General features: G+C 44.0%; 1 protein-coding gene and 1 long non-coding RNA gene across 2 annotated transcripts; both read right to left on the reverse strand.

Moving 5' to 3' along the window:
• Positions 1–4,943: 4,943 nt before the first annotated feature.
• LOC144933352 (transmembrane protease serine 11D-like) lies at positions 4,944–8,714 on the reverse strand. The gene is made up of 5 exons (XM_078858035.1): positions 8,699–8,714; positions 8,429–8,597; positions 6,947–7,221; positions 6,462–6,607; positions 4,944–5,108 (listed from the first exon to the last, which is right to left on the reverse strand). Exons 1-5 carry the CDS (start codon positions 8,712–8,714, stop codon positions 4,944–4,946), a joined length of 771 nt encoding a protein of 256 aa, XP_078714161.1.
• A 5,865-nt stretch (positions 8,715–14,579) lies between these two features.
• On the reverse strand, positions 14,580–17,653 carry LOC144933291 (uncharacterized). Its single transcript, XR_013637006.1, has 3 exons — positions 17,526–17,653; positions 16,433–16,614; positions 14,580–14,718 (listed from the first exon to the last, which is right to left on the reverse strand). It is a non-coding gene; the product is annotated as an uncharacterized LOC144933291 (long non-coding RNA).
• Between the last annotated feature and the right edge of the window lie 431 nt (positions 17,654–18,084).

Here is an 18,084-nt window from a genome sequence, read left to right on the forward strand (position 1 = left end):
GTGGATTCTTGGGACTGCGTCGCTGCTCGCCGTCATCTCTCTCCGTCTTCCGGCCACGTAGAAGGTCTCCTGTGGGGTTTCCATCGCCATCCTCGTCACGCCGCCAGCCAGCGGCGTAGCCGAGTGAGGGCGGTGGGACCATGCCGAGTGACCGGCTGTGTGTGTAGCCAGTAGAGACGTTAATATATAAGTGTTGTACTCAGAGTGAGAAGGATAAGGTTGGCCTGTGTTGTGCCCAGTGTAAGAACTAAAAGAAGTACCCTCTACACGACGTGTCGCGGAAGTCGCTCATTGCACCTCTTTAAAACATATATATGCTTAAAAAAACATTGAACGGAAAAAGGGGCAAAGTGTTTCCCAGTTTACCAAAAAAAAAAACCTCAGCCTCGATCTGTCCCTTGGGGTTTGGGGGTGGTTCGCCTCGGGCGCAAGTTGGTGGCAGCCAGTTAGTCTAGGGCTGCCCCTGGTTACTTGAGTCACGCTTGTTGCCTATGGATATTGAAACAAAAACTCCGCAAGTGATTAGCTATCGTCAGTAAAACAACCCTCCACTATCTGCACACCTGCAGATTTCATTGCTCCATTTCCTTCGTGGACATCTTCTTGGAAACGTTCCGTGCCACGGCTGCAACTCCTTCGCTATTCTTGACCTTTGGGCCACCATCACTTCTGTCGACGTGTCCTGCCCAAGTCAACTTACTTGGCCAACAATTTGAATGGTCTTCTTTAACCCGCATATATAATCTCTAATCCATGTTTTCGCACCATTCAATATAATACCATGCATCTCTCAATGCTTTGCACTTTCCACTTTGTTCGATGTTTTTTGTAAATTGTGTGCCATCGTTACCGCCACCACGTCTGAGTGGGCTCAGACCTGCAAGTTCCCTGGTTTATACACCCACGCATGTCTTCCCATTATACGCATTGCATGACAGTTGATAGCCGAGTTATTCACAACAACGAGCTTTTATCCCAGTAAACACGTCTGCATGGGGCGACAGGGTGGTGCAATAGTAACCCCTGGACCTCACGGGCAGAACGCCCTGGGTTGGATTCCCAACTCAGGCGCTTTCTGTGTGAATTTTTTTTCTTCCAAAATTCTGCAAGAGTTTCTTGCGAGTTCTCCGGTTTCCTCCCATGCAGCCCTGCTCCCATTTGGCCAAGCCGATCATTTAGGTCGGCCTCAAGCAATTATGCTGCACCGCTCCAGCCGCGCGGCTCCATTTGAATTGCTACGAATGCTCGTAAACGTGAATTATGCCGGCAAACCACGCGGTTAGGTGAGCTGAGCTGGCCCCAGATCCCATCCTCAACGTCTCTCCTTGGCTCCTCCACAACTCCTCTTCCCCGTCCCTCCTGCTCCTCTCACAAACTCACATTTCCTACTTCTCTCTCCTGCCCCCCCCATCCCCCCCTTGCTGTCCTCTGCTTCTCTACACGCATCCCCGTGTCAACTATTTCCTTTCCAGTTTCTGCTCCCCAGCTCTTTCCATGTTGTGCAATCGCCATGCTGGTGTGACAGTCCTCACCGAACTCTAAACAGATCTTATTTAAAGCTAGCCTATCACTAATCTCGGAGAGAATAAGGTTACTCCGATCTGAATTCGATAATTTAGACAAGACTCTCTTACAAACACATTTAATGTTAACACAAAAAATGTCACCTTCCGATTGGAACCACGTTGATTACATGACTTCTGCTTCTGCTGACTCAATGTCAGCCAAATGCAAAGCTAACCTGATTTCTAAATTCAACCTCCTATCTAAGAAGAAACCAGAGCCACACATCGCAAAGCTGGATGTTAACAAGACCGTGATTAATCAGAGTAACATCCCAATTTCTGACAATCTAAAAACGGTACTGGCCAAAGGACTAAATTTCGCCATCACCCCTAAATATATACCAGTAGAGGATATGATTTCTCAGATTGATGTAGCCCTCAGAGGCATAGGACACATCCATGCGGATGTAGCAAGAGCTGAAATAGCTACTATTCTTAAGAATGCTAAGAAACCCACAAGTAACATCAGCAAAAACGAACGCTCTGAACTCGCGGACCTAAAAAAGAGAGATGATATAGTCATCCTCTCGGCAGACAAGGGCAATGCCACGGTCATCATGGATAAAGATTCATACAACAACAAAATCCTGGGCCTTCTTAATGATGGGAGTTACTCCAAACTTAAAAACGATCCCACTAAAAACCTAACGACAAAAACCAACAGTATCATCACGAGTTCGACTTCCCTAATTGAACCAAGCAAACGTCCCTCTCTAAAACCATCGGCGGCTAGACCTCCCAGACTCTATGGTCTTCCCAAAACCCATAAAGAAGGCACCCCGCTACGACCCATCGTGTCGTCGATAAACTCTCCTACGTACAAACTAGCCCGTTTTCTATCAGATACTCTGCTCCCCTTCACAGGCAAGACCTCTTCGGCAGTACTCAACTCAACCCAATTAGTCTCTATGGTTAAGGACATGGTACTATCTCCTGATGACATCCTCGTCAGCTTTGATGTAGTATCTTTGTTCACCAAAGTCCCAGTACCGGACACCCTAACAATAATTGAGGACTTAGTCCAACATGGATTTAATTCTGATGTACCTGCGCTGGTTAGGCATTGCCTCACCAACACTTATTTTACCTGGAATGGCACCTTCTACAAACAGAATGAGGGTACCCCTATGGGCTCCCCCTTGTCACCAGTTATAGCCAACATGTTCATGGAAAAGTTTGAATCAGACGCCATCCAAACATCCACCCTGCGTCCTTCCTTGTGGAAGAGGTATGTGGACGACACTTTCGTCATCTGGCCACATGGCCTCCCAGCATTGAACCACTTCTTGGAGCACATCAATTCTAGACACCCATCCATCAGATTCACCATGGAAGTGGAGAAAGATGGTAAACTACCATTCTTGGATATTCTGTTTGAGAGGAGGCCTGACGGATCCTTGGGACATTCTGTCTACAGGAAAGCCACCCACACAGATTCCTACTTGAAACCGGATTCCCACCACCACCCATCTCAAAAGAATTATCTCATCAAAACGCTATACCACAGAGCCCATGGCATTGCTGACCAACACCACCTGGCCGGTGAATTAAGACATGTATATCGGGCCCTCAGGATGAACGGATACTCTGACCGCACTATCCGCCAAGCTGTCTCTCCCACCATACAGAAACAGCCACATGAAACTCCGACCAAAACTATCACGTTGCCATACATAGCAGGCGTGACCAAAAAGATCTCCAAAATTCTAAACAAACATAAGATCCAAGTCCGATTCAGTACAGTGCATAAAATCCGTGATTTGATTCCATCTGTGAAGGATGTCGTTCCTGACTTACAGTATCCTGGAGTCTACAAATTGAGTTGCATTTGTGGTGATTGCTACATTGGAGAAACGAAACGTCATGTTTCTGATCGTGTCCGCGAGCACAAGTCAGATCTGAAACACGGCAGAACTGATTCTTCGGCCGTTGCCGATCATTGCTACAACTCGGTGGGCTCTCATGAAATTGTATTTTCCGAGACCAAGGTTCTCTGCAAACCTCCTGGCTACCATCAAAGGTTTGTACACGAAGCTATACAAATATACAAACACAGACATAATTTCAACCGTGATGACGGTTACAAACTGAGTAATCATTGGAAAGATGTGATTAACCATGCAAAAAAGATTTAACTACACTTATTTGCCAATCTTATTTGACAGACAACCATTACTGTTTTACCATGTTTAGTGGTGGTCTCCCTGTTACAGGTTGAGTCACAAACCGCACCTCTCCATAACAAAGGCTCAGCCTTTGTTATGCAGTCTATTCTTAGTTTCTCCAACCATTATATAAACGCAGTGGTAACTCCTGCAATCTCTCATTTACTTGATACAGCTGTCGTGGCTGTGACGGTACCACCTGAAGACGGAAGCTTGTGTTGCCTCCGAAACGTCGTGATTTTTATTTTATTTTACTTTTTAATGTTTTTACCTATGTGACTTTACCAGAAAAAACCTAAGAATATGAACGGTGGTATAGCGGTTGGCGTGCAGCGCTACGAACCCGGGGACTCGAGTTCGATTCCCGCTCACGGCCAACAGCAGCGACTATTATCTGAATTGGTCCTGGGCCTTCACTAGGTCGACTCAGCCTTCAATGAGTACCTGGTTTGCTGTGTAAACATCGCCACTGCGGAGATAAAGGAGGTTGGGCATTGGTGCTGGCCACCCACCCCCTCGTGTGCCATGCTGGTCTTCATCGGTGCATGCTAACAGAACTTACCCCAACAAGGGGGGAGCTTTGTCTTTGTTCCTCCAGCCATTTTATGGGATATGTATCATAATACCACAATAATCATGCCTGCCTAAAGCTTTGTGTATTTTTAATTGCGGGCCTGGTATTAAGTAGCTGGAGGTGAAACCGGTGCAGCCAGTACTAATCATGAGAACACTTCGGCAAATGAATGACATATCAGTACTTGAACAGAAAATATATACAACAGTAAACATAACATACCTTAATGCAAAGCAACATATTTATTTCATTTTCCAGTTATGACAAATACACCCAAGACAGTTAAAACATATCTGTCTAAAACAATTATCTATTTTCCCTAAATCAAAGTAAAATATACTTTCCTGATTTAATAATTTCGCTTATTTTCCTGAACCCAACGATGTACGAACACAACGATATGAAAATAAACTGATTTCAGATTGGGAAACACAAAGTCAAGTTAGCAATTATTAGCTTTGAGCCTCAAAACATGACGTTTTTCGAACTTTGATGAGATATCACGTAAAGTAACTTTGGGGCTTGTTAAAATTAAATTCAAACGCAAGCGGCAAACCACTCGTCTAGAGCACCATCTGGTGGCCCTGACGAGCAATGAACATTGTAGAACTACCGCCCGTGTGCATCGTTCATCCGTCCTCAGGGCAGGTCTGTGTACCGCTTGATCCATGGCAGAAACTTGCTGGTCTTGGTGTAGACGACGGGTTTCATGGGGAAGGCGCAGCCAAAGCCCCAGCTGGTGACACCACTCAGATACCAGGCCTTGTCTGTGCCCTGGCAGGCGAGGGGGCCCCCCGAGTCTCCCTGCAGCCGCAGAGACAGTGATCAGTCGTCGATATATCGCAAAGCGTCACGGAGTAAATGCCCGCGCGTCTCAGTACCCATTGGCGCCTCGTGTCAGACATAAGTCTTTGTATCATTTGTTCTCATCTTGTTGACTTTTTTGAGGAGCGTTTGTTCATTGTCCTGCACTGAGATGGGTTGTACCATACTCTGTGGCCCGAGTCGATTGTACCAAAGAGACACCTCCGTGGACACTCACCTGGTGTGTGATTCACACACCCACGAATTTTAAAATAGTATTCTAGGACTTCTCAATTTCCTGTAATCATCTGAACGGACCTCAAATGTTCTATCATATATGAATAAGGGCCATTGCCTGAAACGTCACCTATTATACGTTATGTTAAGGTAGTGTTATTGACGAATGTGTCGATGTTGTTTTTATTTGTGCTCATGCACCACTACAAATACGTTGTTGGAAAATAATGTTTGATTTGGTGTGAACATCTTCCATTCCGCCCATACAATTAATGATATTATTGAATTTGCTCACCTATAGGAAATAACCCGAAATCTCAAGGTTTAACGTTTAACCATCACTGATCTGCAATCTACCGTGATTTCCTTAGTTTGCTTGTCGACAAACCACTGTCTTAAATTCGTATATAACCACAACCTATATTATGTCTAACAAATAATGCACGACGCTGCCTTTTCATTGCCCATCATCATAAACCGTGACCAATCCACTGCTGTACGAAGGCCCCCACAAGACATTGCCCTCTCCCACAGTCCTGCGATGTAACAATCTTAACAACTCGGTTCCTGTGGTGGACGGCCCCTCTAAGGCGTGTTCCCTCCTTTGGCTTCCACTCTGTCATTAGTCTCGACCACTGGAAATTACCACTTCTAGTGACGTCCAAGACCGCTTACTTTTCGTGAGAGTCACACGTGTTTTTAATCTGCTTATGTTTTCTAATCCGTGTCCCTTCTTTTGTTGCACAACGTAATATCGAGCACTGATCTCTCCGTTTTTATTTGCATTCTTGTCAGCTTTTGTTTTGAAAATGGTCATCAGAGCATTTAAATGTGAATGAGCTATGGGAAGTGATAGAAGAAAAATAAAGAAGAAAAATAAAGGCCACAAAGTTTAGCTCGATAAATGCGAGCAAAACAAAAGTCATGCAACAGTTCACGAAGCAATTGGAGTAGTCTGTAGGAGGAGCATAACTGGAAAAGCATCAGAGTATGTGTACCAAATACCAATTATTGAAAGCAGTGGAAAACCAATGTTAATAATGAAAAGCAACGCACAAAGGCACCTCAAGAAGAAACATTTGAATCAGTGCCTATTGGCTGCTGTGACATTCATACCTGGCAGGAGCTTATTGCACCGGCAGGGTGTCCAATGCAGATCATGCGTGTCGTGATTAAGTCCCCGTTCATCAGATTCGACGAGCAGGCTTCATGGCTGAAGATCTGCATGGGAGCTTCCAGGAGGTCATAGTGTATGCCGCTCTCTGTAACAGATGAGTCACAGGCAATGAGATACAAGACATCCCACAACCTTCCATCATCAGCCATGATTAATCCACTGCTGAATGAAGGCCATCCTTCATGGTCCTGCGTTGCAACAAGCCAACCAGTACCTTGCGCACAACGCCAATCTCAACCGAGATGTCCACGCCCTCAGTGACCTAACGTTGCCAATAAGAACGCCCAATACCAAGAGGCACCAATAAGCACCAGGGCTTTTTTTTAATCAGACCTACACTCTCGAAGTTTAACCTTTAGGACCAAAAAAACTCGACCTGCATACACATCTCTAAACCAGTCAAACCAGGCCTTGCTTGCCTCACCGGCCAATGATGTCCGTCCCCAGCCCGAGATGAAGCAGGTCTTGCCGGGCTGTGGGAAATGGCTGGTGCTCGGTGGCAGGCAGATCGGTGAGACGCGGTGGTTGAAAGAGACGGGGTCACTCAGCCGCACCAGGGCAATGTCGTAGTCAATGGTGCTGATGTTGAAACGCTCGTGAGTGATGATCTGAGCCACGTTCACTATCACTGCGTTAGCGCTGTCGTAGATGTACGTGATGCCCAGGTACACCTGCCACTCGTAGACGTTGCTGCTGTACCTGTCAGGGGGACGCCACATTGACACGTGGTGATGTGGACGCAGCCCGTGTGCAGAGTTCTGTCGCGAGCCGCCACCCGCGATCAAACTTTGTTCTCAAGTGTAGCAAAGTTAATTATCTCAACCTGGTCCCAACAGAATTCCTTACAAATAACTCCTTAACTTCAGCAGCTTAGAATTAAAAATACTTTCAGTTATGTTTCAATTTAATTTAAAGGAACTTGTTTCAGTTTTGGTTTAACACGTAGGCTTTCGCAACCAATATCATTCATAACATAGTTTTTTTTTGGGTTAGATCGCATAAATATAAATGTGTCGTTATTTCAGTTTTGACATTCACAGAGTGAGTATGGCTCTGTGGTTCCATAATGCTTCGGGGGTCCATGTTGTGCATTTATTAGCAAATGTGTCAATGCCTCCCGTTTTTTTTCGACAACGAAAGAAGCCCTGCCCCGATGATGCAGTAGGACTCATGTTCTGCCTCACGGCAGGTGTGGGTGTGTGCGTACACAGGAATTTCCTGTATTGATGTTGAGTTTGGTCACGTGACCAGGAAGTTACGATTTGACATTCTCTAAGCCACGCAGCAGGGTGTCAGCCATTACATAGAACAAAATGGAGGCACAAATAGCGTCTCAGTGAAGACAGGTGCATCTGTTCATTGTGGGATTTTAAGAAGCATTGTCTGTAAGTTCGTTCATGTTCTTATAATACTGGGAATGCTGTTCTAATGTTAGAATGGCCGTTATAATGCTGTAAATGCCTTTATAATACTGTTAAATTGTTATGATACATATGGGGCCTAGTTAACAACGAAGCCTGCCACTTGCATTATTGGGAATGTTACTTGTAATTGAATAAATTGAGTCAGACTTGTACCCATGTAACCTTATTTCGATCTTGAGAGCAAGGATGACGAAATATCTCATCCACAGTTCAGTGTTATGTGCAGTGCTGTACATTTAGGCTGCAGTATGGTGATTACACGATGTGCCCTTATTTAACACAGTAGCTTATTTTCTTGTATAGCTATTCAGTATTAACAGATGCTGTATTTTGTGCTGTTTTTCCATCAGTTTTACCTCGTTCAATTCATGTTATACGTTTGAAGTCAGATGTTCACCCTGGCTCTGAAGGTTTATTGAATGCGAGGTTATCTACTCGGATAGTGGTGCAACGCAGTGCACAGCGAGGCCGAGACAACTCACATGAAGCAGTGAGCAGCCGCTACGAGCCAGCGCTCGGAGATGAGACTGGCGCCACACACGTGGCTCCCGTAATTGCGGAGGCTTGCCTGCCAGGGCCACTTGCCACTCGTGGCGGGCGTCCCCCCAACAATGCGGTCCCTACCACCCGCGGAGTTTTGGACGCCGCATCCTGGGCACGCGCAGGGAGAACGAGACAGCAAATGAGCTCCAAGGGACGAGTGTCATGAGAATCATAATTCTGCCAAGCTCAAAAATTGTTCATATTTTCACCGTCATTCACTGCCATTCAACCTCAGTTGTGTCTAATCGATAACTAAACATCATATTGCAATAGCGTTATAATTTCCATCTTGGTAATGAATTCACCACTGACCTTTCATAGATGGCACCTGTGAAGTTTCAAGAAAGCTCAGGTCGAACCCTTTCCCTGCAACAAAAAATAGGGAGCTTTAACATGACTAAGAAGCATCCAAGTTCACTAGCTCGACATGTTTGTTCGTTCATTCTTTCCTTTTTCAATCCACTTGTCATGGAGGGGGTTTGCAGCGGCAGCGTGTTGAGCAGAGCTGTCCAGACTTCCCTTTCCCTGGCAACGGACTCAAGTTCTTTCTGAGGAATTCCCAGGCGTTCCCAGGCCAGCCGAGCAACAAGTCCCACCAGCGTGTCCTGGGCCAGTCCCGGGGTCTTCGCCCATTGGGACGTGTTTCTCTGGTAGAGTTCCAGGGGGAGTGTACTGGGGGTCCTCCTTACCAGATGCCCGAACCACCTTAACTGGCTCCTCTCGATCCAGAAGAGCAGCGGCTCGACTCGAAGGCTCTCCCGGAATACAGAGCCCCTCACCCAATCACGGAGAGTGAACCTGGCAACCTTGCAGAGAAACCTCAATTTGGCTTTTTGTACCCGCAATCTCATCCTTTTGGTCATTACCCAAAGCTCATGGCCATATGTGAGGGTGGGAATGTAGATCGACCTGTAAACCGAGAGCTTTGTTAGAGAACTCAGCTCCCGCTTCACTTCCACGGAACAGTACAGCGCCCGCATCATTGCGGATGCTGCACCGATCCGCTGCCTGATCTCCCACTCCCACCTACCATCACTCATGAAAGAGACCTCGAGGTACTTAAACTCCTCCACTAAGGGCAGCTCTTAGCCCTCACCTGGAGAGCACACAATACCATCTGCTGGGAGTGAACCATGACCTCAAATTTGGAGGTGCTAATCCTCATCCCAGCCACTTCACACTCGGCATCAAATCGTTAAAGTGCAAGCTGGAGATCACAGACTGGCGATGCAAAGAGGACAACGTCATCTGAAAAAGTAGCGACGCCACCTCCATTGCCCCTGTACTGGATGCTCTCCATACCTCGGCTGTGCCTTGATATCCTGTCCATGACAATCACAAACAGAAGTGGAGACAAGACGCACCCTTGGCCTAGTCAAACACCCACAGTGAACGACTTTGATTTAACACCTAGAATACGGACACACCTCTCACTCTGGGAATAGAGGGACCGGTTAATGCACAAAAGCGGCACCGGTACATCATACTCCCGCAGCACCTCCCACAAGGCATTGTGGGGAACACGGTCATATGCCTTCTCCAAGTCTACAAAGCAGAGGTAAACAGGAAAAGCATACTCCCATGTCCCCTCAAATATATGTGAGAGGGAAAAGAGCTCGTCCATTGTTCCACGCTAAACTTAGTGTGTTAATATCCTTCCACTCTTCCAATGAGTATGAAAAGTGACATTCATTGGAAACTAACCTTTATATAGCGCCTCAACCAAGGCACTGTACAGTGATATAACTATAATACAAGATGGTTGACAAGATGAAACAAGATGAGTGGATGCGATATATGTAAAATGAGGTGGTGGTGACGATGCGTGGAATAAAGGAAGATGGTAATGAGATGAGTGGATCGATGATGGGCGACCATGGGGAGATCGGGACAGGGAAGGCGTTAGTGCGAGTGGGGAGGACAAGAAGAGAAGGAGGGGTGGGCACGAGAAAATTATAATTCAGTTTTAAGAGAAGAGCGGAAGGTAGTGAGAGAGGGCGATTGTTTGACGTGCAAGGGCGGTTGATTCCGGTGAAGGGGGGCGAGGAGAGAGAACGAGTGAAGCCGAGGCTGTGCGCATGGAGGAGGGGGAACAGAAACAGACAGCAAAGCATTAAAATACAGACGGCGGGCAGGAACGTAAAGTGAGATGAGAGAATAGAGGTAAGGATTGCGATGCAATCGATTTTTTTTACATCCACATTCTCAGTCTCAATAAGCACAGACATTTTCCTAAACAAAAGGTTGGGATTTACACTAAAAAAATGGACAAACTGAACCGGCATGCGATTTCTATCTTAGAAAGTGGTACAACAGGCATTCACTTACATGGTGTAGCCTACTAATTGACTGCGTATTATTTTATACTTGAAAACTAGCTTACCCAGGTGGTGCTATATCAGCATGCGTGACTCAAAGTCAAAAGGCTACGAGTTGGTTTGCAGCGATGTGGAAGGAGAGGTGAGACAAAGGAGGAGATGAGATATGGAGGAAAATGAGTAATGGGATGAGGTGAAAATACATGAGGTAGAGAAGAAGTTGGAAAATGAAAACATTGGCTGGGCTTCCCACGCACAGGGCCGATTGTTTCGGAGGCGGAGGAGCAGCTGGAGGCTAGAAGATGTCGATCGCACGGATGGGGGCAGCCTGGACCCGCAGAAGGAGCCAAGGCTGGTGTTTGGAGACCTCCACCCATCATAGACGGTGAGGCTCTCATTGAGACACAGGGGGTCTTCCTCCAGTCTAAAACACACACAAAAAGACAAAGATCCCCTGTGTAGCCTTAACATACTGTTGGGGCAAGTGCTGTAGCGATCACCTATGAAGGCTGGCATGGCACACGAGGGGGCGGGCGGCCAACACCACGCCCGGCCGCCTTTGTTTCCCCGGCGACGATGTTTACACACCACACCAGGTACTCATTTGAAGCTGAGTCGACCTAGAGGAGGCCTAGGACCGGTCCAGATAATCGTCACTGGTGCTGCCCGTGAGCGGGAATCAAACCTGGGTCGCCAAGTTCGTAGCACAGGGCACGAACCGCTACACCACACGACAACAGCCCCAATGCTGTTAATCTTTCTTATACTGTTGAAACATGGTGTGAGTGGCCACATTTTTCTCAAGTGCTGAAATTCACAAATGTACAGCCCTTTGTCAATCCACTCCTGGGCGAAGGTCTACCACGTTGGTCATGGGGGCTGTTTGGCCATACTTCTCCATGCTGGTCAGAGCTGGTTGATGAAAAGGGGATAGGAAAGTCAACACCCACGTAAACGTGCATCTTATGCAGAATGTATGCCTCACCTAAGCGATGAGAAATTGAGTTTGACGTTGAGGCCTGGGCCGGCGTTCACTTCCCACACGAAGAACAAGGTGTCGTTGTAGAACGGAGTCACGTCACCGGACGAGATTCTCCCGGGAGACTGCAGCACAGCAGCCGTTTCGATCTTCATCGCTTATCCACACAGCGGGTGATATGAAAACAGTGAGCATGTGCTTAGTCAACCATCATATTATTAAAATCACACTCCAAATGCATGTATTTAAAGGACATTTTTTTTTTTTAAATGCTAACATAAGTAAAAAATATTGTTACAAATGTTGCCCTAACTGCCATTGGAGTCAAGGCTTAAGATAAAGAAATGTGGCTTTGCAGATGTCATACAGAGAGCATAACTTCACATTGTGGCATGAAATGGTCATGGAAGATGACAAAACCAAACACTTTTCTTTAGCATATTCTTAAAAGAGTGGCCTGCTACATGCTAATCATTTAACAATCGTTTGCACGATTGAATTCCTCAGAGCTGGCCCAAGTTGAATTATAAAAAAGCACATTCAAATTGGTCACATGGCTGGGACCTTAAAACCCTATGCACAAGAGTAGCTTGATCACTCGTTTCAAATAGTAACACAATGACAAATAAAACATGTTTGCCCTGCAATGTGGCGATTGAACAGAGTATGGGTTAGAGGAATGGTCACTGAGATAATTAGTTCTTGAAGATGCTTTACATTCAGTGCTATCAAGTAAAGGAGCTCCACCCCAGATGTAACCAGGGTATTCCAACTGCAGTTGGACCTGTGCATTTAACAGCCAAAAGAATCAGATTCAAGACCAACTTTACAAGTGATGTGGCAGGAATTAATTGTTGTGGACATTAAAGTCCCCATGACCAAATATCTCCTGGATGATGCTAATACAAGGGTGTGATGATAGCCATAAGAGCAGAGAACAATAACCTGCATTGTTTTCCTACATTTGGTGAATGGTATACAGGACATTTGCATTTCATGGAAAAATTAAGATATGACGATCCAAAGAACATGAAAACTGGTTGCAGAGATTTCAAGATCAGCATTCCCTGATGCAGAGACAAGAGAGTAGATATATGAAGAATTCTACCTCTGATCTGCAGAGAGTGAGCAGGGTTTTAGGCTGTAAGCATGAAGGGTATGTTTTAATATGGTGATAACCAAGTTTTTATTCGGGACTGTATCGAATACTCTTGTCATGCGATCTTTAATCTGATTTAAATTTCTTTATTTTTTGCTTGGATTTATATTTGCTTCATTGTTGTATTTTGTTTAACACGCAGGAGGCTTTCTTGACCAATATCCATAATAGAGGTTTTTTAGGGTCGTTAAAACCCGCCACCACCCGACACAGCCAACTAGAAAGTGTTGTCACGTACACAGAACGTGCCAATTCGTCACTAGTACAGCACACCGGTGTGGCTTGGCTCTCCAACACACCGGTGTGCTGTACTAGTGACGAATTGGCATGTTCTGTTAACGTGACAAACCTTCCTAGTTGGCTGTCGGGTGGTGGCGGGTTTTAACGACACATTTATATATTTACGCGATCTAACCTAAAAAAACCTCTATTATGATTGATGTATTTTGTTCATGCTATTGCTAATTTTGGTGACCAAGGTCATTCTCACTAAACGAGACTCTCCTAGTCGTTTGAGTCCTCACAAAATACACTCAAACATGAGCTTAAACTCTCCGGAAACAACAACCAGATAACCAAACAAGATAAAGTCTGTTGAGGACATATAGATATATCCTTGTCATTTTCCCAGACAGCTGAAGAACAGGAAAGGCACTATGTATGTGTTGCTTTCTAGTATTTATATTGTGGGAAACCCACGAAAAAGACAGCTACTGAAGTAATGTATGTCGTATCAGCTTCTGAGAAAATTATCCATGATGTAATCTATAGAAAGGATCTGTTCTTGGTCCTATACTTCACGCTCGATTTAATCATAGTTCAATAGGTTCAGCAAAAGTATTGCCTTAGTCTTACCTTCATAGAAGATATTGAATGTTGGATAGTAGTAGCTATTCGGGCTGTAAAAAGAGAGGTAAAGGGAATTCCCCGTGGACAGAATTGGAGGTGGAACAATGTATCCACTGAATCGGCCAAGGTAAGGAGCCTCCAGAGATGCTCCATCGTAAATGTCAATCTTGTACTCGTATGACATGCTTCAGACAACAACAAAAAAGAAGAGTTAATAACAACTTTGTTTATATCCCACAATGTGAGTTTTCTCTGGGCACTCAAGCTACCTAATTCACCCACCACATTCTTTGGTTCTTTTCGGTTAAGTCACGTCTAAAAGTAAAATAAAATAATAAATTAAAATAACATATTACGACGTTTCGATTGCAACACAAGCAATCATCATCAGGCATAAAAGAAACAGCAACAAAAAATCTAACTAGAAAACTATAGACAGACATACAAGCAGACAGACATCACGACGGCACACAGTGATGTCTGTCTGCTTGTATGTCTGTCTATAGTTTTCTAGTTAGATTTTTTGTTGCTGTTTCTTTTATGCCTGATGATGATTGCTTGTGTTGCAATCGAAACGTCGTAATATGTTATTTTAATTTATTATTTTATTTTACTTTTAGACGTGACTTAACCGAAAAGAACCAAAGAATAATTCCTGCAGTCACGAAAGCTCCTAAATTAAGATTCACCCACCACAGCTTAAAATCTTAAGCAAAACTTTGCAATAATCTTTAAAAACACACACAAAATATTTCCAAGGAATGTTATACAATTATTACCTGAATTGTTGGAAGGAAAGCTTGATGATGGTGTTGGGTGGCGTGTCTATTGTCCAGACACAGTACTGGTTGTACACACCACCATTATACGGGGTCGAAATTGAACCTTGCCACCCAGATATGTTCCCCCCACATGGCACGGAAACTGATGACGAAGAGAACAAAACATAATTCGACAAGAGTATGAATTTAATTCCATATATGGTTGTGATAAGCTATTTTCTTCTTTCAACGTACGTATCAGAATCTTTATTTTGACCGGAGGAATCCAATGATCTATTAAGCTGTTTTTCACAGGTGTCCAGAATTTTCACAAATGTCCAGAATACATATATACTGAACGTCCACATTAATCATGCTTATATACACAATGTCACATGTGACATGTACATACACACACACATACACAAATCTCACATGTATCTTAATGATTTTGATGAAACAAGCAATGTTAGTTAGAACCTACTAATTCTAGAACAGTGTATTCTACTACCTAGCCGGGTGCTCACTAGTGCTATGCATGACCAGAAATAAAACCTGGATCACTGTCTGAACTGTAATTGTTTTTTTTAACGAATTACTATGTGGATAATTTATGTTTGAATAATTCCAGTAATTTCGATGAGGTGTAATTTGAAAGTCTGTGCAGTTTATATAAGAAACATTACCTTTGATGAAATAATGTTGTCAATTTAGCCAATCAGTTCTGGCACTGCTCGTCAGTTCTACCATTTACAATAAGCTGCACAAGCACCATTTTAAAATCATATCATAGATGGGCATAGCCCATCTTACCTGGGCCCATCGATTATATGCGAGCAACGTCCTGGTACGTGTCATCATGTAGCGTCATCTTTGCCTCATGCGCCACAACCGTCAAAAACTGTCACTTTTTCAATGGTTACACTTTCCTCATTATTGTGCTAAATAGTCTGTAGTTGTATTGTATTACGATGACTAAAATGCCACAGTGTAATTTTCCTGAATAAAAAAACCCATCACTTTCAATTCCTCAGATTGCTGTAATGAACTCCCTCAAAGTGATAACTATCAAATTACTTTGAATACCATTGAATTACTTCCCAGGAGTACCCATCGAGAAAAAAGTATATCTTGCAGAAAATTAAGTTGTATTTTGCCAAGTATATTCTGCATGATTGTCAATGTATTGTTCATTGTGTTTAACATTGTGGCAAACGTTGATATTACTGTCAGGTTTATAATATCAGATTTTCCATTTGTTCACATGTTGAATAGTACTGAATTGTGACGCAGGTCTCCCATGCAAAGGGACGGTTTGTCTCAATAGGCTCTCAGCTGCATAAAACAGAGGAAATGTATGCATGGGATGACAGTAAAGTGTACGGGCCACGACAGAATTACACTCCCCGTCTCTCTCAGATGGTGTGAGCAAGAACATGCCTGGGTACCTTTGTCGTCCAAATGCTAATATTTACGCACTGCACCAAGTACTCATGTATAGGTTCGATACCACCTGCCGCTGATGTGCAATGTCTGTGAGTGGAACGTACGTTTCTGGGACTACGGCATGGTGCACATTACACACGTTTCAGAAGTGGACATGCATGCACGTGTGTTGCCTCCTACTATTGGTGTCTCAGACGTGACTCACTACATCTACATAAGCCAATGTGAAAATCCAGCCAGGTTCTCTCCCTCGTGATCATCGCAGCAACACTAAAAACAAGGTCAGCATGTTATGCTTCATGAAACTGCCACAATTACAGGTCTGACGGTTTGCCTACACTCATCATATACATACAGCACACACACACACACATGAAAAGCAATGCACAGTCGACTAGGTCGTGATTAACGCACAGGAACTTGGACCATACCTCTGTAGTACATTTCAAACCCACGACCTTCGTTTTGCCCGTCAGACGTGAACACAATCCTCGCTGTTGAAGTCAATGTGACACTCCTGTATACATTGGTCCCACAAAGCCTGTCGGGCACCGTAGCGCTTTCATTGTAAATCTGGAGACTGTCTGCGGTGCATCCATCGGATTCCTCAATGCTGTGGGTAAAATAGGGTTATCATCATATACAGGTAATTAGTGACTTTCAACACAATGGCACTACGTGCTTGAAACAGCTGTCTTGAAATTATATTGGAATGTGGACAGCCAGAAAGAGTGCTGCTTTAAAAACAGCCTAAACACGAAAACCAATTTAACACGTAGGCTTTTGCGACCAATATTATTCACAATAAAGGTTTTTTGTGTTAGATCGCGTAAGTATAAATGTGTCGTAACCCTCCACCACCCGACACAGCCAGTAAGGTTTGTCACGTAAACAACGCACCAATTAGTTACTACTTCAGCCCATCGGTGTGGTGGAGAGTAAATCCATAACATTTACAATTTGAAAACGACATTCCTCTGGTAATTACATCCAGCGTCATCGGGCGAATTGCCATCGGGCAATGTTGCATTTTTCAATGTGTATTTAGACTTGTATATCGATACAGTATGCACTCTCACCTGTTTATAAAGGACTTCATTATTATTATTTAATTGGTATTGATGAGGTAACTTGGTTCTGTGATTTGCAAAAAATATCTCGTGATTAATCATTTGCGTAGTGGTCCGAGTCAACTTGGATTCCACAGCTGTCTGACTGGAATGATGTCAGGCGCGTTCAGAGCATTGTCACGAGAAACATTTTGTTAGAGATAAAATGTATCTTGGCCAAGTTTTATGTGTCAAAAGTAATCAACAAGTTCGAAATTAAAATAGTTTTGACTGATTCTGATGCAATGTGTATCCTAGTTACCTCTGTCATATAAAACGTTCCATCTCGGGTTTTTTTCTTCCAGGAAGACATTTTGATTAAAGAAATAAAAATATAATTGCGTGCATATCAATTCGTGCTTTTCGCACACCTGAATTTCTCTGAGTGACGTAACCATGATTCACCAGTACTTACTCCACTCCGTAGAAATAGATGTAAATTTCTGCGTCATCTGGTGCCTCGAATCTCCACTCGCAATGCATATTGTAGCTGTAGTCATTTGGGTAGTTTGGGGAAGATATCCATCCATAGGTGTTGTTCAAAATCCCTCCACATCCAAATATCTCATCTAATTAGGAGGAAATATGTTTTAGGCAAGATATAGACAAGTCTCCAATGTTCAAAGGCTACGATATCGAACTATCGCCACACACTTTTAGGTAAGCTGTGTCAATTGCAAGGAAGGGCACTTTAATTAGCACTTAATCATAAAGTTGTGTATTCAAGTCCTGGTAGTGGTAGAGTCAGTCCATCATCCATCTGGGGTGAAAAAAATTAGTACCACTTTCTGGGAAACAAAAATATCAGTGATGTCCTATGCAAAATTTGGCCTCCAGCATTAAACACGTGGAATTTCCATCATTGAAAATATCACCCATATATAACAAATGAAATAAAAACATTACAGCCCCTATGTCATTACACTGCTGGATGAAGGCCTCCTTACACCATGTCGGTTATGGGGGTTGTTTGG

This window comes from Lampetra fluviatilis, chromosome 7, assembly GCF_964198595.1.
Source record: "Lampetra fluviatilis chromosome 7, kcLamFluv1.1, whole genome shotgun sequence".
Classification (NCBI taxonomy): domain Eukaryota; kingdom Metazoa; phylum Chordata; class Hyperoartia; order Petromyzontiformes; family Petromyzontidae; genus Lampetra; species Lampetra fluviatilis.